Source organism: Antrostomus carolinensis, unplaced genomic scaffold, assembly GCF_000700745.2.
Source record: "Antrostomus carolinensis isolate BGI_N321 unplaced genomic scaffold, ASM70074v2 scaffold1359, whole genome shotgun sequence".
NCBI lineage: Eukaryota > Metazoa > Chordata > Aves > Caprimulgiformes > Caprimulgidae > Antrostomus > Antrostomus carolinensis.
The window spans coordinates 1-22,935 of NW_010337608.1; the positions used below are offsets into that span (position 1 = coordinate 1).

At 39.7% G+C, this 22,935-nt stretch overlaps 1 protein-coding gene across 1 annotated transcript in view; it reads left to right on the forward strand.

The window, feature by feature from the left end:
* Positions 1-954: 954 nt before the first annotated feature.
* Positions 955-22,935, forward strand: part of LOC104520160 (F-actin-uncapping protein LRRC16A) — a gene marked incomplete at its 3' end in the record, with an annotated part of 64,967 nt that continues 42,986 nt past the window's right edge. Inside the window, exons 1-8 of the mRNA XM_029086790.1 lie at positions 955-1,098; positions 5,352-5,402; positions 9,671-9,730; positions 12,489-12,610; positions 15,188-15,285; positions 15,667-15,737; positions 15,866-15,939; positions 21,553-21,628. Of these exons, the coding sequence (XP_028942623.1) occupies positions 955-1,098; positions 5,352-5,402; positions 9,671-9,730; positions 12,489-12,610; positions 15,188-15,285; positions 15,667-15,737; positions 15,866-15,939; positions 21,553-21,628 (696 nt within the window). The remainder of the gene's footprint in view (positions 1,099-5,351; positions 5,403-9,670; positions 9,731-12,488; positions 12,611-15,187; positions 15,286-15,666; positions 15,738-15,865; positions 15,940-21,552; positions 21,629-22,935) is intronic.

The following is a 22,935-nucleotide window of genomic DNA, read 5'->3' on the forward strand; positions in this document are numbered from 1 at the left end:
CCCTTCCCCTTCCCCTTCCCCTCTCTTCTCACCCCACTTTTTTGTAAAAACTCATTTCAACTAAAAAGCGTTCTCCATACCACCCTTCCAGAAAATATGGAACATGGTGGGCCATACAGATCAGGCTTGAGTTTTGAATGCAATGTGGCAGCAGTAAGGAGCAGTGAAAACCTGTGCTCCCTACAGCGTGCCAGTAGCAAGGAAGAGGGCAGGCAGGCTCTCTGTCCACAGCTCCAGCGAGGGGACCTTGCTGAGGAAGCCATGGTTGATCAGGAATGATCATAGAGAAACAGGCAGCAGAGCAGTTCTTTGTGAGGCTGGCCAAGGCTGTTACTTGTGCTGCAGAGCTTGCCCTCATCTTGGGCAGGAGGGAATCGTACTGAGGCAAATAACAGCTTCCCTTACTGCTGAGGGTCTGCTCTGAGGTGTGTTTTGCGTAGCTCTTTGGCTGGCTGCACAGGCACTGACAACTTGGCAATGTATTCAACTTGGCTAAGGCCAGCTGAGGGAGGGAGAAATTCTGGTTTTTGTGTGTGAATGTCAAGAAGTGAGTTGCACTAACCCTCTCTCAAAAGATCTTCCCCAGCTACAAAAGACTGCTTTAATGCTAGTGGACAAATAAGTAAGCATTGGGAACAGGAGTGAATAAGGTTTGTCAATGCTTTTATCATAGCTGACACTTTTCAAGTAGCCAAGACCAAATGATCAGAGTCAAATTTGGCCTTGGACAGCCGAGAGGGCTGTGGGTGAAGGTGGTGGTGCCATGAGCCCTTAGGTTGGGGCTGAACCAAGCCACTTCGCTGGTGTCAGCACTCTGCAGAGAAACCCACCATATGCCAAGTGGTACCACCATTTCAGAAGCAGCATACGTGTTTGTGTTGTGCCTGAGCTAATAATTAACCCTCCAAAAAGACCTCCAGGATGTTGACTAACCTCTTTGTGTAGGGAGGCTCAATGCTTTTAACAGAGACCGGCTCGCTCGAAACCAGCTCCAATATCTCTAACTCGGTGCTGAAAGAGGCCTTTTATCTAATCGAACTCCAGCCGCTTCAGGATGGAGCGTTTGAAAACATCAGGCGTGCAACCCAGGAAATGAACGTTCGATCCCACAGGGACTGAGAGAGACTGGATGCTCTAAGGTGTATTGATTCATTCCGTATTTTAACAAAACCAAACCTGTATTAGTGCTGCTGCTTTTCCTCATGTTATTATGTGTACATTAGATATTGAATCGGTAGTAGTAATGGAAAGCTTATGATAGAAGTCCTAAAGGAACTAAGTGTGGAAACTTAAAAAATAATGGTGATGTTTGGGATAATAACGGTAAAAATAGGATGGTATAATGAAGAGGTATATAAAGAAAAGCTACTGTCTTCTGGACTTCAAGGAATTCTCAAAACGATGTATATCTAAATAAGAAAGCCTATCACAAATGCTCCTTTCCTCAAGTAAATTATAATGGAAGAGACCAAAGCAGTTTTGAGGCTGACAAAATGGCAAATGCTGGGGAGACAATAAACTACAGAGGAAGGAAAGGATCAGAGAGTGTGTTTTAAGCAGTAAAACTGCAACAGTTGATCAAAAAAGTACTAAGCTTTTTTTTATATCTATGTCGATCAGTTTACAGCAAGAGAAGAACATTTGGCTAATCTATAACTTTTTTGAGATTTCAGCGGAGGGAAGTTTCAGAGCATCTGTGCTAGTGAGTGGAGTAACTTCCCAGGGCCCATGAAGTGCTGGAGTGGCTTCATTTTGTTTTATATTTCATCACAAAGCCATGTGTGCTCACTGCGTTTCCCAGAACTCTCTATTTCTGGGCATTTTGAAAAGGATAGTAGTGATTTTTAAAAGCTTTCTTCAATTTGCTTGTGAATTTGAAACTGCTTTAAATATAGATAAGGTGGCTTGAGTTGCCCTGGTCTGTCTGGCAAAATAGATGCAATTAGCACAGAGCTGTCTTGCTCTAATGATCTTCCCAAGAGTGAGTGCCAGGCAGGGTGGCTGGGTTAACATGGTGCTGCAGCCCTGTTAATTTAACTTACGGTTCTAAAATGGATAATAAGGCTGTGATTTAACAATAAATCACAGAATGCATCTGTATGTTTATGTGATATTGGTTTACTCGCTGAGGATCTGTGTTCAAATTAATTTTATTTACTGAAACAAATTATTTATTCTGGTAAATAGAAGATGACCTTGTACACTATGAATCTCTGGAGAGATAATTTCCAGGGTATGTCTTTGGTAAACACTTCCAAATTAATTTACAAATTTTAATTTGTTTCATGTATGTTGTGAGCAGTGTAGGGAGTGTTATGGAATTTGGAGTGATAAAAACGTTAAGAAATCATCAACTTGAGTATCTGTGTGTGAGTAGGAGTCATTTAACATTCAAATGATAATCCTGTTTTGTGCTTGAAAAAAGGCAGAGTTGGTAGCTACCAAAGCTACTGTAAACTAAATATAATTTTCTCTTGTTGTCCGGGTTATGTACCCTGTATAAAATTCACCTGGATGTGCTTGCTGCCTTCACATCAGTCACTTGCAAACCTTTTGAGTTACAGGTGTGTTAAAGCCTGAATCCACTCCTGAGTCTCTTTCTTTACCCTGCATCTGTTTATCTTTTTGATGGATCTTTTAACTTTATTAATGATTGAATATGACTTGTGACCAGACAAAATGGTTGTGGAGGAATGGGGCTGTGACTCGTTGAGCTGAACACGTGATAGTTTTCTTATCAGAAGATAAGGTCGGTTATACACTGTGCCCAGCTGGCATTCCTATTGTGAGCGAGGGAGCTCTTTGTTCAGAGTTGTCCTTGGATAGGGGTCTGCTCCTCCAAGTCTCTGGTTTTCAAAATGACTTTGACCATGACACTCATTCTCCTGTACTCACGGTTCCCCGGGTGCGAAATAAGTATAACAGCGGCAGAATCTTCTCCGTAAGATGCTTGAGAACTGCTAGAGAGTAACTGGTGGCTACTTTTGCTTTTTAGTGTCTTTGTATGCAGAAATTAAAAACTCCAGGAAATCTAGGATCTGCCTATTCATAAAACCCAGCACGCCTGGATACTGCTGAAAGCCCTAGACAATTGTGCAATTAAGCACAGACTCGTTATTCATGTCAGAGGAATGCAACTGAGAGCTGGGACTTCCTTCGCAAAAATAGCTCACTATTTAAGAGGGGACTTGAACTGTCAGTGTGAAAACACCTCCGGTGCCTCTGCCTTTGGCGCTGGCCTTGTATTTCGCAAGGGAAGGAAGAGAGTGATACGTTTTTTCGAGTAGTCTGTAATTTATGTTCTGCTGCCCTTGCAAGTGCTAAGAACCGTGCAGAATCCTATTGACAGAGAGATGGGTGAGCCGGGATCTTAATAGCAACTATTTGGTTATGCACTGCAGCCTTATCGAGGAGAAGGAGATCACTGTAAACTACTCGTGTTTCATAGCTTATCCAACAAGTCTCAAGTTGATTTGGAGTAGAGACTACTGTGTTTCTAAATGTGAACAGAAATGGTGATGCTAAAATGCAGATGTCACATAAAATTTTGAAAATATTAAAAAAAATATCAGAAAGCAGATCCTGTCAAAGGTCATGTTGCATACTCATGAATTTTAGCAGCTAAAATAGTGATAAATGCCAAGCCTCCTCTTGGCCAATTCTGCCATTTTTTAAAAAAATAAAGAATCTAGTCCTGCTGTTGTCAAGATGGGACATTAATTTTGCAGTAATAATTGACCTTGTTTTGAATGGACTTTATGTAAACATCATACATACGTTTGTGGGTGCGATGCTGGGTAAGAGGGGCATTCTTGCTGATATAAAAGCGAAGCTTTTCTCCTAAGCACACAGGGGTGTGACCGAGAGCGTGATCCTCCCCAGAGGCTCCCAGGAGAGTGATGTGCAATACTGTGGGTGGCTGCCCTCAGGAGGTGAGGGAGGGAGCTATTACTGTGAGAGTGCTGCTCGTGGATTAGGGAAACTCTGGCCGGTGGTAAAACCCCTCAGGTTGACCCCCTTTCTCTACATGCCGGGTTGCAGAAGACATGTTCATGGAAGGCACAGCTGGGAGGAGAGCGGGAGAGGCTATTTCTCCCCCGTGCGTGAGTGCGAGGGGACGAGGCGGGTCTGCCTGACAGGGCCTGGACATGCCGGCTGAGTGGCAGCAGTGGTGTGCTGGCCAGTGTAACGGGCCTTCAGTGAAGGGTGAGCCTTGCAAGAGTCACTGGTTCCTGTTCTACAGCGGTTTGGCTCTGCGTCACTGATAACTAGAGCACGACCTCTAGTCACATCAGCTCTGAGACGGTCTGCTGATATCCAGCACTAGCAGCCAGCAGCATTTGCCCTCTTAGGTTTTACCAAGATGTGGTTCAGCTGAGATACTGAAGCTGAAATCCGGTCTCTATTTGAATGGTCTTCAGAGCTGGGTGCTGCGTTGTCTTCTCAGGCTGGATCTCCCTCTCTGAGTGAGCAACACGTTTTGTGCCAACCTGCTTAGCTGGAGATGGATACTTACTGAGCAGAACTGGGTTCAGGAGGTCCCAGCTGTGTGAAAAGCCCTGCATGTGCTGCGGGATTGGGATCCAGATGTCTGAACTAAGTTCGTTTCAGTTTTTTGTCTGGAATAAGATGGAGCCAACAATAGCTAATTCTGTAGGCAGGTAAATCAAAAAGCATTGCTCTGGTTTTGCAAAATGAGTCATCCCTTTTGCAAAGTGTAAATCTGTGAGTGGGATGTGCTACTGAAGATTGTAGTTGTACTTTTGTATGTTATATTTTGATTGTCAATATCTTCCGAAATGCTTGTTTCATCATTTTTTCTCCCCAGAGTCACTGGTCTCACTAATCTAATCACATTTTTCCATTGTCCTTGCCGGAGGAGAAATGCAAGTGGTGTCAATGAGAAGTCTTTGCATTGTTACTATAGAAATGCACTGGCTGTGTCCAAAATAAAGTATCTGCTTATGGTCTCTTATATTACTAATAATATAATGTTTATCTTGTATGTTTTTGTTATTTTTAAGTACATCTCATGTTCCTGGTAGGACTTCTTATCCTTGCTTCTTTTTAAATGTTGCTAAGACTGCTATTAGGTGTTCTTGAGAAACTGATAACTTTCTTCACTTGGATGTTGTACTAACTGGCTTATGTCTGATCAGAGTGCAGCAGTCTCTTCACTATCCTCTACTGGATCTGAGCCCAGTTTTGCTTCCTTCAGTGTATGACAGCAAAGAGAATCAACACTCACGCTACTAGAGGCTTTTTCCTCTGGTCAGGATTTTCCTGGTAAAGTGGTTTTTAAATATTCCTGATAAATATTTCTTACAAATTCTGTTCTTTTTTTTCTATAGGTGTTGGCATCATGTCGAGCATTTCTTTTAACATCTCGGATTCCCACCAAGGTAAAGCCACTGTGTTTCTATAAATATTGTTGGTTTTTAGATACAAATGTAAGTTGCCTAAACTTAGCATATTTTAGTTATACACGTGCATCTGTTTTTAATAAAAAAAATAATTGAGGAATGGTATGTTGTATGGTGTTGAGTTAGAACAGTGCTTCTGTTAGTGTCTGTCTTAATGGATTTGTCAATTTATATGTACTGTTTCAGAGGAATTTTAATTTCTAGAAGTGCAGGTGGGTGAAGAATTATGTTGGAAACACCAACTTGAACTGTGAGATGAACCTGGTGACCTTTGTAGTGGGACAGTTTATGTCCAAACAAGCTGATGGCTTTATTCCCTTTAGTGTTTGTAGTGTCAAATAGGAATATATTTGATTTGGAGACAGAAATTATGTTTGCTTTTATTAAATTCTGCTGTTTTCTGAAGTTATCTGTGGTTCATTTTGAAAAGCATCTTGCCAACCTGCCTTGCCAATACTGGTGAATTATTTTTTCTATTCCTGTGTCAATCTGTAATGATTGATGTAGCAGAGAAAAACAGTTTCCATGTGATGAAAATTACTGATGTGGAAGGACATCTCCTGTCCAGCTTGGAGTCAGTGAATGAGAATTTGGCACATGATCTGTTTTGTTGTTTTGCACATATGTATGTGTGGGGGGTGTGTAAGTATATATGTGTGTGCATGTGTACATACACACACACACACACACTTTATAGAAGAAACGGGATCAATAAATGGAATAACTGATATCAGGTTTTCAGTTATGGTCACTGGTAAATGTGACCGTCCCTCACCTATAATTTAAAAATGCTGACTGACAGGTAGGATGACTAGTTTGAATTTCTGCTGAAATTTGTTTCCCTCAGTTGATCACCCTGTCCCTGCAGCACAGGTATCTTTGGTTGTCTGTTGGCTTTTGAGTCAGTGCAGTTTTCAGCCTGTTTTTAAGGCAGAGGTTGGTGACTGGTTGCATGGATACATAGAGCCAGTTGATGAACAGCTCAGACATCAGTGCAGTGGCAGTATGGACAGGGGGTGATGGTGATCTTGTTAAATAATAGCAAAGCCGTTGTAATTCGTCAGAAAGCTCTTGAAGGCCAGGTCTCATTGTACTAAGGAATAGCTGCGCTTCTGGTTTAGCATTACAGATACTTCCCCTTTTATTAAATGGATTTATTTAATTGAAAAGCTTTTTGTTTTCATGGAAAGCTGGAATACATATGCTGTACTAACAAGATTGTTACTTGAGTGATAACAAATGGAAGAAAGGTGATCAGAAGAAACTGCATCTGCTCATGGTTTATGTCAAAATTAAACTTTATATCTGAACAATTATTACAATGATTAAAAATGCTTTTCTTTTCTAGCAAGATTATTGAAACTTACTGAATTTTCTGAAGTCTGTAATATTTTCAAAAGCTGCTTAGAAGCGTTCTGAGCCTGAGAACTTCCATATAACTTGCATGCAGTAATTGCTAGCAAGACAGCTGAGAACATGCAGCAAAGACACTTTATTCCTCCAGTGACCTTTCACAAAACTGGGTATGCTGAGAGCTGGCCAGTTCTGAGTGACTGTTATTACTACATCTGATTCCAAACTTCACTTTTCCTTAAACAGTGCTGTTGAGATGTATTTACTAAACAAGGATCAGAGTTAAAAGGAATAAAGGTTGATTAACTATATTTTCAGCTCACACAAATATCATTAGAGCAAAGATATTACAATGACCACCTCATAACTTTACACTCAGGTCAGACCAGTTCACTTCCTCTAATCTATATGGATTGATAGGAAAGAAGTGGTGTACTTAAAGACTATTAATTCTTGTTACAGTCTGTATAAAATGTAATTGCAATATTAGTAAATGTGGGATGTGTCATCAAGCCCACAAATAAGTGTATGAAATACCTGTAGGAGTTTAATTCAGGTTTATTATCATATTTCTAGTGCCAGCTTTCAGTAGGTTTTGATCAAAAAAAATTAGAAACTGTGAAATTAGCTGGTTTGGTAACTCCCTCATAGCCTTTTAAGAGGATTTTTAAAAAATATAATTTTAGGTAATAAATGAGATTATGCTTTTTAAAACCTTGTAAAAACTATTTCATAGTTTCAGGTAGGTGATGTTTAGAATGTGTTCTGTATTTTTGCTCCAAAGCAAGGACTGTAAATCTACGTTTTTAAGTAGAAAAATGAACTAAAGATGAACTATAAAGATGTTGCCAGATTTCCTGGCATTTGTTAATTCTGGTCAATAGGATTTTTGCAGAATGAATTCTTGAGTCTGGACCTGTGTAAACTTTTCTCAGGAGTAGAAAAGTATTTTTGTTCATGTGCACATATATGTATATGTTTGCACATACAAGCTGCATTAGCAAGAGCAGAACCTTTGATCTGGTAGGTAAATAATTTGCAAAATAGGACGGATTCAATCATAGAAACTTTTCCCTAAATTTTCATTGTGATTTGGCTAAACAAATGTTAGATAGTCTCATATGTTTGCTTAAGTTGACTAGCACTGGAGAAAAAGAGCCTTTCACTTCTATACATGTAGTCTGGTTTACTCCAGAAGTGAGCAAGAGCTACTATGGCTTTTTGGGGTTTTTTTCTTTCTGGCCAGAATGAACTGCACAGGGCCGTGTCCTGTCAGTGCAAAAGATTGCCCTCTTAGCTGAGAAATTCAGCCCTGTGTAGGCCTGAAGAGAAGTGAGTGCCTTACCCTTGGAAAAATGCAAGGTGCCAGCATAGGCACTGGGAAGATGCTTGCACTGGTTCTGCCTCTCTCCTGTCTGAGCTGCGATGGCACCTGTGGTCTGAAACTGCCTGTTTGCTGGGGGATTCTGCCCACGCAGCAGAATAAGCGAAGCAAAAAGCACATGAAGGCTCCTCGAAAACTTCAGAGTAAAGTTTTATTTACTAAGTTAGGTCTTTGGTAGATGTTGGACTTTGCACAGAAATGGCTGAGAGATGCTTGTGTCTTGTGATGCTGTCAAATCATGGGGATAACAGAAGGGAAAAGGTTTCAGAAAATAGGCAACAAAAAACAAATAAGCAGTAATAACATCTTCAGTCTCTGCAGCTGTGAGTGGATAATAGAGCAAAGTGTTTAAAAAAAGCTTTTCTATTTCATTAACCACCCCCCCTAAATTCTGTTCATGACTGCTTATAGATTTGCCAGTGAGACCTTGGCATTTAGGAGCTCTCCCTACTATCTTACTGCTTTCTGGAAAACTTTTTGGTTCTTAGGGTTGGAAACTGGTACCTCTGTTCCTGACTTCCTGATGTGCTGTTGCAGCCTTTGTGGAGACAGAGTCTTGAGAGCTGCATCTGGGTTCTGAGCACCACAGGAGTTGTTCAGGGTCATCTTTTCAGACTGACACAAATACAGAGAGAGAATACAATGGTGTTTGCCAGTTAGCCTGAGAGCACCCTGACTCAACCTAGGATAAGATAAAGTGCAGGAAACTTTGTGCAATTCAAACAAACTGCTCATTTACAATGGTTTTAATGATAAATGAAAGGACATGACCATGCAAATGTCTTGTCCTGTAGTTATGATTCAATCCAAGAGGTTTGTTTCTTTCTGCATATCTCAGCTGTCAAGATGTTTGTAGTTGTGAATTCAGATCTTAGAACACTCCCTGTAGCCCTAGATTTGTCCTTGGAGAAGAGGACTTTCCTGTCTTCCTCTAAGCTTCCATTTGGATTCAGTATGCTCACCCTTCTTCCCTGCCTGTCCTGACTGTCATCCAGATAACCCACTCAGGCAAAACTAGTGTATTATTTCTTCTCATGCTTTTAGGCATGCTAAAGCAGTCTTGAGCATTTATATATATCTGTAGCTATCTACCTATCTATGTTATTTTTATTTTTATATATATATGTATGTATGTATATATATATGGTGTGTACATGCCCCTTCAATTTCTGTGCACTAAAATTTTTCACATCTGTGATCAGTGTAACTAATTAAAGAGTTCATATGTGATGCTGTAAGTGTTGTAATTAGTGATTTGGTCACAAGAGTACACATCAGTAAGGTATTGCATAAAATACGTTTTCTCTAGTAAAATTTTGTCATAAGTTTTATTATAAACTTAAGTGCTTGTAGCTTGCAATAAAAGGTACAATGTGTTATTCCTATAATAATTGACTTCTTATTGAAATAACAGCAGCCTTTCTCAAGGTTTTCTTAGCCTCAATGAAAAACCTAAGTGCACTTTAAGAAGATGTTTGCACTAATGTGGCATTTTCTTTTTTAACTGCAGTTAGAACTAACTTTCAGCTACTTGGAAATCCAAGGAGTAACTTCCAGTAAACCCGGTCAGGTGAGTGTATTCTAGATAAAAGATACTTGTTTACTCATTGCTAAATGTGTTCCAGTCAAGGAGGTAATGCTCTAACATGCAGGTGTCCCCATCCTGTACATTTACATTCTTGCATTCATGATGCTTTAAAGTCTTAACAATAATGGTAAGAATTTAGGGTCAGTTTTAGGAATGTGTTGTGCAGGTGGGATAATGATAAAAATTATTTTTTTTTCCCTAGTTCAATATACAAGTTTTCATTTGTCTCATAAGTGAAGATTTTTCTGAGAGATGATAAAACAACAGTGGCTGGTATATAATCATCACCATGCAAGCTTGAATGGCTTTTGTGTCGTATACCTTTATGGTGAAGCCAAAAGCTGCTGCTTACATTGCAGACAGAAATTGTTTGCTTCCAACTATTCTTGGTGCCATTACTGTATATAACACAAAATACATTTGACAGCAATTTATATGCCCAAAAAAGGGAATGTCAAAGAGAAGGTGCTGAAAAGAAGCATGCCTTTAATACATTTTTCATTCATAAGATAAACATGTTGTCAAGATTTGACAATCAAATTGTATCAGAGTCTTCATGTGTTTCATGTGTGTTTGGCTTTTAAAGAGCTTTTTAAAAATAGGAGCATCTGACACTTTATTTGAACTTTGAAAAGCTCTCATTGTGTTTAATGTCATCTTTTTAACCTGGCTTTTGAAGCTTTCCTTAAAGGAGGGGAAAAAAAAAAAAAAGGTCCAAATGTTTACTATTTTAATGGAGAGACACTTAGTAAATTCTGTGTATGTTTTTGTGGCTTTATTTATTTAAGGTACTAAAATGCCATGGTAGCTAATGCTAATTATTCCTGGAAGCAAGGACAATCACTGTTGTAGCAGGGTTTCCAGCAGCCTCACTTTGCATACTATTTGCCTAAAATATTTTTTTAAGGTTTTGCATGTTTACAGTCATTTGTGTTTTAAACATGTAAGACTTATAGCTGAAGACAGGTGGAATCCTAGAGTATTGCTTGAGGGGCAAATGGTATTTGTTGCAGTTTCCCTGCATACAGCATGTTGTATCCCTGATGCCTGAAGGACATAGTCTTGTGTTAGGCATCTCGCAGAAAGCCAAGAAGAGCCTTCCCACTGTAAGATAAATGAACAAATGGACAGAGTAATAGAGGGAAATGTCGTGTTAATATTGGTGACAGTGAAAAACAGTAGTAACCTGCCCACTCATTCATCTTCAAGGAGTGATGGCAACAGGTTCAGAAAGGAGTTGAATTGATGGGAAAAGGTGTGAAGATTCTCAGTATGCTTTTGGGATAATACAGCCTCTTTGAGAGTTATCCTGTGCATGACCCTAGACATGAACTGGGAACCAAGAGAGTCCTGGGAACCAGTTTCAATAAAAACCAGTCTTCTGTAGTATACTGTGCAGTGTGCCCTCTTGTACTGTGAATCTACATTTCTTACTTGTTCCTAATGTTAACTTCTTACTGTGTATGCACAGCTCCTCATCTCAGAGTTTATGACTTGGGCTGTGCTAAATATTCACACTGGAGAAGGCAGAAACGCTACATTGCTTCCTGCAATACAGCTGAGGGGAGCAGACCTGATGTGTCAGTCTTACCATAATCTGATTTGGTTCTGAACACTCAATATATAACAGAGATGGGTTGCAAAAGGCTTTATTTTCCCCTCTTGCTGAAGCACCTGTGCCCCAGACAGTGGGACAGTTATGTTAGTAGTGAGTTACTGCTACATCTGAACTGAGGCAATATATTACTGTAACAGAATCACAGAATTGCCTAGACTCAAAAAGACCTTTAAGATCATGGTGTCCAATCATTAACCTAACAGTGACAAGTCCCCCACTAAACCATGTCCCTAAGCACTATGTCCAGACAACTCTTAAATATCTCCAGGGATGGGGACTCTACCACTGCCCTGGGCAACCCCTTCCAGTGCCTGAGAACCCTTTCAGTGAAGAAATCCTTCCTAATATCCAATCTAAACCTCCCTTGGTGTAACTTGAGGTCATTTCCTCTTGTCCTGTCACTTGTTACTTGGGAGAAGAGACCAACACCCACCTCGCTACACCCTCCTTTCAGGTAGTTGTAGAGAGCAATAAGGTCTCCCCCTCAGCCTCCTTTTCTCCAGGCTAAACAACCCCAGTTCTCTCAGACGTTACTCACAGGAATTGTTCTCCAGCCGCTTCACCAGCTTTGTTGCCCTTCTCTGGACACGCTCCAGCACCTCCACGTCCTTCTTGTAGTGAGGGGCCCAAAACTGAACGCAGTACTCAAGGTGCAGCCAAGTGTTTTCTTAAATGTCATAGATCAAAACATTAGAGCTTTTCCAGAGAATCACAGCCATTAAAGACTTTTACTTTCTGCTGGAGGAAGCAGGCCCTGCCCATTCAATAGTTTCCTGTCAGGTTGTACTCACTTCTGGTGTTCTAGGACATGTTTCAAAAGAGGACAATGCTGTGAAAATTTCTTGGTTTTTGAAATGTCAGCTGAGGTCAAGATCTGTTGAAAACTTTATTCTCGTGGGAAGCAGGGCACTGTTAGGAAAAGCAAAATTTGAGTACGAGGGTCTTGTACATTCAAGAACAACTTTCAGAAACTTTACCTGGAGCATTGTTGTGTCATGTCTTAAAGAATAACAGATTCCTACCAGCACACAAAGCATTTGGCTGGCATTCAAAAATGCTCTCCTTTTTAAATGGATATGAATATGATACCCAGTTCTTGCCTTCATGCTGTCTTATTTATAGTTGATTATGGAAACTGAGAAATGCAGCATCTCCATGAAGATGGCATCCTCGGAGGATGTGAACGAGGTACTGGCGCACATTGGGACTTGCCTCAGGAAGATATTCCCTGGACTCTCGCCAGTGTAAGCATATTTGAGGGCACGTCTAGTGGGAATAGATTGTGTGGGAATGGTGACAAGCCACCACTTCTTGTCCGCTGGTCTCCCCTCCATGACCTCAGAAATGCACCGAGGATGCGAGTAACACCTTGAGGCAAGCACTAAGCTTTTGTCCTGGTGTGTGGCAGAACAGGAGGCAGTGCAGAGCACAGGCAGACTGTGTGTGCTCTGTAGGGTTACGAGAGCCTTCGTTTTGAAGGGGCAATGCAGGTATTTAGAGTCTTAAGTTTTCATTTTACCTTGTTGCTTCTCCAACCTCAGGTATGGCTTAGGTTCTGGCTTTTTGTTGTAATTTATTCCTTTTGGGTTTGTTTTGTTTTGTTTTGTTTTCCCCCAGAAGTAAAATCTGAGTTGAGAGAGGAGGGAAAAGTTCTGGTTACTTTCAGTGTTTGTGAAATGATGTATATGATTGGGAGCCTTGTTCTTCAAAACCGAGCCCTGGGCAGTCTTGCCATATACTTTCCATGGTTTAACTGGCTCTTTGGATCATATGTCTCCTTTTCTAGCTTTGTTGTTTCTTTCTGCATTGCTCTTGCCTTTTTTTTTCTCTCATATCTGTGCCTCTGAATTTTATCATTGTGCAGCAATTCTCAGTAGTTTTTCTTTATTTTCTTTTCTTTTTTCTCTCTGTCCTTACCTCATCATCATCACACTGTACTAGATCATGCAGCTCTACTATTACTCTCTTCAGCTCCTGGTTTTCAGCAGTATTAGAGAAAATAGAGTCTGCAAAAGAGTTTTCCCAGATATGTTGATTTTTATAAGTGAATTTTGTAACAGACATTAGATGTGAATGGTGAGGCTAAATTTACATGTTTTATTTTGGGTGCATGTCTTTATTATTCACCTTTCCTGTAGGTAGAGTATGAAATCAATTTAATAAACTCCAACTGGCACGTTTTTGTTTTGTTTTGTTTTTTTAACTTCTGGATTTCCTCTGTGGCAGTATTATTAACTGCCTTAATGGAGATCAAGCTTTTCCTTCAAAAAGCATGCATACAAGAGGGCTGCAAGGCTATGTGTGTTTGCCTTGGTGTCTGTGAAGGCCTGGAGCTCTATACATACTGCCTCTGGACTTCCTTGATAACCTTGCTGGAGCTTGGGTAGCTGTATGGAGTGCTTGCTTCCCAGAAAAGAAATAAAATTTCTTGCTCTCTTCTCTGATGGTGCAATTTTCCAAAATTAAGACATTGGAGTTGTGCAGATGCTACCAGAACAAGCAAAAAGCAGCAAAGAGGTTTCTCCCATTAATATCTCTTAATAATTCTTCCCTTTCCATTTTAGAGAATTCTGCAGTTTGAGGCAGTCTTGTCATTCAGAAGAACAGATAATTTCATTTCTTAAAAGGCAGAAAGGGATTGTGTTTCTTTCTAGGGGAGGAAGAACACTACCAAGTTACAAAGATTGGAGCTGGGTATTGTGGCCGTTTGGGTGGATTCACTCTTCTGGCTTGCACCTTGCAGCCAAACACAGCCTGCTGTCTTACCTTCCCCACCCCCTCTAGGGAGTAGGGGAGAGAATTGGAAAGAAAAGGGCAAGGAGACTCATGGGTTGAGATAAAAACTATTTACTAATTAAAGTAAAATGATAATGATAACAACAGTGATAACAGAATATACAACTGAGTGATACACAGTGCAGTTGCTCACCACCTGCTGACCAAAGCCCAGCCTGTGCCAGCCAGCGATCCCAGAGCAGAGACAGTCCCAAAACCAAAACCCCAGAAGAGCGAACCTGAGCGATCCCTGAGAGAATACCCCTGTCTTCCAGTCAACCCTGGAATCTCAAGGTTGTGGGTTCAAGCCCCACGTTGGTTAATGTACTGCCATGACAGGATATGATATGGAATATCTCATTGGCACATCCAAATGCCAGTTTGGGGTTTTGCTGTTCACTACACTTCTCCCTCCCAGTCCTAATGCAGCTGTGAAGCAGCCAAACACGGTGGCCTTGAGCTCCAGCAGCAATTAATAACATTAGTACTTATATCAATGTTCTTCTCATAACAAGTGCTACATTGAAACTAAAACACAGCTATTCTAATTACTGAGAGGAAAATTAACTCTATCCTAGCAACACCAGGGCAGGTATCTGGAGTGCAGCCCAGAGGTCACGTGTAGCACTCAGCATGCTCTGTGGCTCTTCGCACCGTAGTGCTTTTACTGCATAAAAGTGATGTATAAACAGTAGTGGTTTCAGGGTAACCAATAATAACAAGTCTCTCCCCTATTTTGAGCATCCTTGTGTTAGATTAGAGCCATAAATCTTCTTAGCTTGAGTGATCCTGCTATAGAAAAGGGCTTAGTTGCTCCAGTTGTCACAGAGTTAATCATTAGAAAGAAAGTAGAGAAAAATAAATCTTACTGCTCCTGGGCTGCATCACTATGTGTGTGACTTTCAGCTAGAAAAGTGAGTTGTATTAAAGATTATAATTCTTCCTATACACTCATTTAAAATCGTACTTGAAATAAAGAAGGTTTATGAATTTAAACATACTTTCAAAGTCATGAAAGATTTATTTTTTCCCTCCTTTGCATCTAGGAGGATTCTGAAAAAGGTAACTATGGAGCCTTCAGAAAGACTGGCTAATCTCCAGGCCCTGTGGGACAGTCAGACAGTGGCAGAACTTGGACCTTGTGGTGAGAATGAATTTAAAGGCTCAAATATAAAAAGGCTGGAATTGCAGTGTTGGGAAGTTTAATTCTATTTCTGGCAGAAGCTTGTAAAGGTGCAATTAGTTTTAAGGTGTAATTAGCATGGAACAGACTTCTGATTGGTAGGTGAAGGCACTATTTTAAGCTTTCGTGCAACCTGCTGAGCAAAGACACGATAGCCTCAGTTTCTTTCAGCAGCACAATGGACACCCTTCCGAGAGAAAAAGAGAGTGAGTTTTGAAAGACTGGAACTTTGAGTATAAGTATTAAATTGTTATTAAATCTAAAATGTATATTATTGTTTTAGATGTTTGTTTGTTTGCTTGTTTTACTATTATGTTAAATACTCTCTTATATTGTTTTTAGGAGGCTTTTCGCAGATGTATGCATGTGTTTGTGATTGGCTTGGATTTCCCTATAGAGAAGAAGTACAGTGGGTAAGTACATGTATTATTCTGGAACTCTTTTGAACTAAGTGTACAAATGATGAAAGAACAGGTAAAACATAGTGCTTGAAAAAAACAAATTCTCTATAAAGATGTATTTGGTTTTGTATTTTTAACAGGATGTCGATACAATTTATCTGACACAAGATACCAGAGAGTTGAATTTGCAAGACTTCAGCCACCTTGACCACAGGTAAACAGTATGCAGTAATCATGGTAATATTTTGCAAACTTTCCTTGTTCCCCCTTGCAAGAGGGTTTGCCCGTGCTTGCTAGAGTGGGATGATCCCATAGCTGTTACTTGAATGTGTAGGCCTCTGAAATGACCATCTGTGGCATTTTTAGTTTTCAGCACAAAGCTGCTGTTTTTGCACAAAAGCCGCATGGAGAGCACATTTCATTGAGGAGCCTGAGAAGATAAATATATTTTGCTGTTGGAAGCACTCCAGAAAGTTAGCAGATAGATACTTTTCCTGTGATGGCTGATATAAGAGCTCAAATTCAGCAGAGAAAACATGCAGCTACATCTGGTAGGCAAAGCAAAAAAGGAAATTATGCAGTCTTTACTTATGCATAATCTTTTTCTCGTGGTGTACACAGTAAAGGAAATTATTTTTTTCAGCAAGTCAGTAGAAGTTTAAGTTGTTCAGATGAGTCCCAGCCAGTAGTTTCTCCAAGTACAATAGATGCTATCAAAAATGTGTACTTCCAGAAAGGAGCTAATTTACCATGAGATGCTGAAACTTAGCGCTAAGTGTTGTATTTGGTTTTCTGAATTTAGCTGGCTGAGAAAATTGGATTCTAAGAAAGTTGAATCTGAAGATATTTAAGTAGGAGGAAATGGGAGGGAGTCTGAACTAAAATCCATCATTATACAAGGAAAATGACAAATTTAAGAAACTAAGTAAGATAAAGAAAGCATTTGTTTTTTGGGGAAAGCCCAGTGGAACAATTAAGAATCTGGCAGAGGTACAATATTAAAGTATTATAACAGGAAGGCTGAACTTGGAGGTAGGTAAATAAGAGTATTTTGCCACAGCATTCTCTGCAGCCTTAAGCAATCTAGTATGTAAACTTGCAAAAAACCCCACTCAAATACTTCCTCAGCTTCGGTGATGGGTTTTCACAGTCTTCACTGAATCCCATGGCAAATTTAATAAGCTGTACCTGTGCTGACTAATTCAGAGGTAACTCAAACAAGACTACAGGACCACAACTAGTGCATGATAGATGTAGGCAAAGACTGGTTGGTTCGTTAAGCCTTGCTGAGGTGATAGGGAAAGGAATACTATTCAGTACAAGCAAATGTGGGACAAGAACATAAGAATGCTTTAAACCTATTGCAGGGTGGAAGTGCTGAGAAGACCATGGGGCATTCTTGAGCAAGTGACTTACAGATACCCAGCTTCAATAGAAATTATATGTTTGAACAATTTATTGGGAGTGAAAAATACTACTTATTAGGAAAGAGTAGAGAGAAGAAGTGTTTTAACTATTTTGAATATCATGGCTGGTTCAAATGAGTTGGCCTTTGGAAAACAGAATAATGGGTTTGCTGCTTCACAAAAGCTTTTCATTGAAGTATACCTTACAAGCCTGACAACACTGAGGAAATATATTTGTGTTATTAATAAAAGTCTTTACTAAATGTCTTATGAATGTGTAAGTCCAAAGATTCAAAACAATTTTGGAGCCATTTACAAGCAATGGAATAGATCTTGTGACGGGAGTTTCTTCAGTGTTGAGGACTGAACTGAGGAAAAGCTTTTGGATTGAAATGTCAAGAAAACTAAATTTTTTAGGAAGCAAAACCCTTACCTTCTGTTATTAATTAAAAATACAAATCCTGAGATCCCAGTCAACTCAGGAATGCATGCAATTTAGCACAGTGAGAATGCTATAAATTAACAATATGCCATCATGCTTTGGATTTTGGGAGACTGTTGTACATCTTGTCTGCCTAATTTTTGGGATTGCTGAAACTATGCACTTCATGTTGTGGAGTAGCTCTGAAGTGAGGTAGGATGGGGTCACCTGTTCTCTAGATACAGGGGCTATGCATTGCAAAAATAAACAATTTGTGTTTTTTCTAGTATAGCACTTCTGTTAGAGGTCAACATAAGATAGCATGAATTATAGATGAATTCTATATGAAATAAGTTCACAGAGTGTCTGACACTTAGAATGCATAGCGTGACTTGCCACATGGGAACATGACTTTTGAGGGTTTATCTGAAGTTATGTTGTGCTGTGAACCATATAATTGTTTAACAACAACAAAAATACTCAAAGTGAAAAAAGCTTATTTAACTCAGTAGCATGATTTTAATCTATGTAGCATATGATTTTGCATATTTGGACATTGAAAAAATTGTCAGAAAAATGTGATTGGTTAGATTTTTTTTTTTTTTGCACTGTTTAAATTTCTTGCCACCTTAAATACACTGGAGGACAGAGATGTTGAAAAAACATGAAGGTATTAGTGAGACTTTAATGTTGCTGAAGCTTGGAGAGATTTTCTGCATTCCAGAAGGACAGAATCTGTTTTCATTTTAAGATGGCACAGATTTTCATTTTGTAAATCTTCCTTTATTATGGATGGCAATTTAGTAAACAAACTAATGAATATAAGCAATTCAAAATAACTCAGTGAGGGAAAGTTATGAGAAGGCCCTGCTTTTGGAAATGGTCATTAGTGTTCTTTCATACCACATTGCAAAAGAATTCAGATCATTGTTAGTACCACATCTAGAATTTAATAGAATAAAGTGAATAAAACAGTATATAATTTTGAAAAGTAAAACTCAATAACAAGTGCATTGAGATTAGGCAAGCTCAGAGCAAGAGAAGTAGAGGTAAATTCCTAAAGGACCCTCATTGGTCAGAAGCACCTTCAAAAATTTGAACAAAATGAAAAAAAGACTAAACTACATAGCTTCTCCTTTAAACCAGATGGTAGAATCTGTTAAAGTAACGTTTCTAGAAGGTAAGGCTACTGCAGAATAGGCAGAGGTTCCACTGCCTTCAGGCACATGGGAAGGAAAGATGTGTCCTGTTCTGGGTTCCCCAGTTCAAGAAAGACCAGGAGCTACTGGAGAGTCCAGTGGAGGGCTACAAAGATGTTTAGGGGACTTTTCCTTATAAGAGGAGGACCTGAGTCTGTTTGGCCTAGAGAAGAGAAGACTGAGAGGGGGTCTTATTAATGCTTAGAAATACCCAAAGGGCAAGATGTCAAGAGGATAGGGACATACTCTTTTCAGTGACAAGACCGGGGGCAATGGACATAAACTGGAACACAGGAATTTCTATCTCAAGATGAGGAAAAAACTACTTTGACAATGACAGAGCACTGCCCAGAGAAGTTATGGAGTCTCCTTCTCTGGAGATAGTCAAAAGCAATCTGGATGCAGTCCTGTGCAAACTGCTCTAGATGTACTTGCTTTGGCAGGGAGTTTGGACTAGATGATCTCCAGAGGTCCCTTCCAACCTCTGCCATACTGTGATTCTGTGTGCATGTATGTATGGGTTAGCAGTTGGTGTTACTGAAGGTGCCAGTGTCTGTGCTTGTCTGGGGCTTGAACAAACAGGCCTTGAATATTGCAGAAGACTAAACTATTTAAAGATGAGAATTTGCAAATGAGCTGCGTTGATTTGTTTAAAAATATTCCTGTCCTGCTGCAGCAATGTTTCTTAACTTCTTGAAAGTGTGATGGTTTTCCTGCTAATTCTGAGCACCCCTGTCCTTCAGCTGTTTCCCTCCGAGGTCTGGGGAGGAGACGGGGGAAAGGGACAACCTCAGGCAAGTTTTGCCTGCAGCTGTTCTCCTGCCCAGAAGGTACTGAGCTCTTGCCAGCCCTCCAAGGAGGCTTACCAGCCCCCTGGTAGTATAAACACTTGCAACCAGTGATCCCAGATTGTCGTCCCTCTCTTCCTTTGGAGGAACTGGTGCTGCTGGTGACAGCCGAAATACATCTGCTGGTTGTGCCTTCTTCTGCTTTTGGGGGTGGTGGTCAAGAGCGTAAACAGCTCTGCTCCACCAGTGTGATTGTGGTACCATCAGCCTGTCCAACATTTGCCCTGCAGCATTCACCACCAGCTGTGGCTGACTACCCCTGGGTGCATAAAACAAAATGACGCTTGAAAAATTACTCTTGCTTTCATTCCTCTTTCAAGGCAAAGGCACTAGCAAGAGGGACATCAAAGCTGCTAATTCATTACCTTCTTACCGATCGCTCCAGGGGCAGGCAAAGGAGGAATAAACCTCCATGTGGACATTCCTTACTCCATAGCAAAGTTCCTGCCTGCCCAGCCTAAGGGGAAAATACCTCTGGGTTGTTTCCCCCCACGCCGCTAACATTTCACTAGGCAATTACCACTTTACATCTTTACATGGAGATAAGTTTATCTGTGTAGGAACAAAAACAGTGTGGTGGATGGAAATAGATCTGTACACTTCATGAAGCTGGTAAGACTGTACTGTGCCAGTGGGAATGAATTCACCATGAGACTTGATGTGTGCTGTGAACAAGATGGAAAACAGGCTTAATCCTTGAAGGACACCACACGCTAGTTCCTTTGCAGGAGTGTGAAAACCATCTATTTGCATGAGCTTCGCAGTTGGTAGGCTACATACAGTCTTGTGCTGAAAAATGCCACACCTTCTTACTGTTACCTTAGTGATGGGCTTGTACTTCCAAATCTACCAACTGCAGTTCCCAATATAGCCTGCTGAAGGCTTGCCCATATGATGTTGCCTTGTCTCCTGGCTTTCCTACATGTTTAACAACCACCCTGAAGTGTCTAAATGTTGTGGAGGAAAAGTGAAGGAGAGGAAGAAGGAAACGAAGATGTCAGAAGGGTGCTGCTTGTTTAGTGTAGATCTATGCCTACTCGCATATGTCCTGAATAAAAAGCTGGGAGAGTGGGACTAGTTTATAAAAACTAATGCTTTTAATTTTCTCCCTGCAAAAACTGAGGCTTAGATGGCACTACTTTGCTGGTCGAATAAGTTCACTTATTTTACAGCTCTTCTATAAAGACAAGGGCTTTGTAAGTAAAGTCCAAGTGTAGGTGTAACTATGTATTTAACATGTTGTGTCAAAATGATCCAAGTGCTGTGCTACTAAATAGTATGCTAGTGCTTGATGGATAATTCTGCTGGGGTTAGCATATGGACATGACATTTATCAATGTCTGCTATTGGAGAAACTTAACAAAGGGAGAACAGATCACATTAAGCGGCTTGGAATGAAGAAAATGGGAATAATTTAGAATTTCATTTGTGAAATCTCTTTTACAATTAAGGAGAGTTTGTGATAAGAGTTGCATTATCCTTTTGCAGGTCTCCTGCTTCCTGGGGGAATTTTACTATAGAGTTGAGACGAGGTGTTCTCTAGAAGCATTCAATCATGGAATTATATTAAATCATCAGACTGCCAAAAACCTTTTTAGTGTCATGCTCAATTATAATTAGAGATGATTAAGAAGCTTAAATATGTCACAGATTGAAGAAAAAGTAATGCTAAAAGTAAGAATGGCAGCCCAGACAAATTCCTGGTTTAAAAATTCATGCTAGAATGCATGTCAGTTGGCCAGTCAAAAATTTGTATGAAAATACGAGAAAGACACACAGATAGTGGTGATGCTCAGTTTTTAGAATGCAGAGCTTTCTATAATGGGGATGGTAGGCAATTATCATTGCAAACACATGGGAAATTAAATATGTAAGAACCCTTAAGAGATTGTTTCAAATGACCAAAGCCAACAGTTTCATGAAACGTGTGTAAAAGTGTTTTTCTTTTTCTAGAGACTTAATACCTATAGTTGCTGCTCTGGAGTATAATCAGTGGTTTACAAAGCTGTCATCCAAGGATCTGAAATTAGTAAGTAATAAATTGAAACAGTATATCTGCTTCTACTGGTCTGTGCTGTGTTTTAGAGGATGATATTACAGTTTTCAAGGCGAAATTTTTTAGGCAAGTGGAACCGGACAATCTTTTGAAATTTTTTTTTCTCCTTAATTGCATCAGGAAAATATAAACTGTTGGATAGTTAATTCATACCATAGAAACACTGCTGAGAATCAGTGTCAAAATTTCAAGTAAATGGTTTTAAAACTTTGTTGGTCAATAACAGTACCCCACAAAACTACTTTGTTAGGCCTTGCTAGCTCCCCCAAACAGTATTGTGTGACTAAATAGGAAACTAATTCTAAAGAGGCCCTAAATCTCAGTTGCTTTTTGGAGGTGGAAAGAAAATATCAGGATTCCATTTTTTCCTTGCATATAAAGCAGGTTTTTCTTGTAATTCTCATTGCTACTTGATGATTTTTTCTCCCAATTTTCTGAAGCCAACTAACCCTGTGCATTAGTATGTAGTGATGTGTGATGTCGATATCTTCCACATCAGTTTTCTTTCTGAAACGCAAAAAGAAGACAAATCTAAACAAGTTGGACTACTGAAGAAAGGGCCAAGAAAATCAGTAATTAAGTGACATTTTAAATATAACACAATATACTATTTCTCTGAACTTGAAAGTTTATAGTCACAGGTAGAGTTAGCAGTTTGAGAAATTGCTTCACACCTGCATCCAAAATCTTTTGTCCTTAAAAATGAAGGTTGAGTCTCATCTTGTTTAAATTGATGCAATTTTATTGATCTGAAAATGCTCTCATCGCATTCCTAACCTATCATTTTCCATGAAAATTTAGTAGCAGTTAGCTTATGTGATTCTTGGCAGAAGAGTAGGCAAAAACTTTTTCTTTCTTCCTGGGACATCTTACTCAAAATTATGCATGGAATGGAACTGGGGGTATTTTTAATCGTGTTGTAGTTCACTGTTAAAATCACCATTGTTAAAAGGTACAATGCAATTAATCAGTTTCTGCTTCAATGAAATGAGATAGTTTGCTTAGTGAGAAGACTGGCCAGTGCAGTTTGCTTAGAACCAGCTGTATTATCTGAGATATTTTAAAGTGAAAGATTTTTTTTTTTCTCATTCTTAGCAACTTTTCTGTGGAAAACAAATAAACTTTGTCAGTCTTGAAAATACATCTGCTCCTTAAAAAACCCAAAACCTAACAACTTTATCTTCCACACATTCAATTTACAGTCAAAAACACCAGGAAAATGTAAATTATTGGACAGTAAATCTATGCCATAGGGACACTGCTGAGGGTCAGTATGAGGT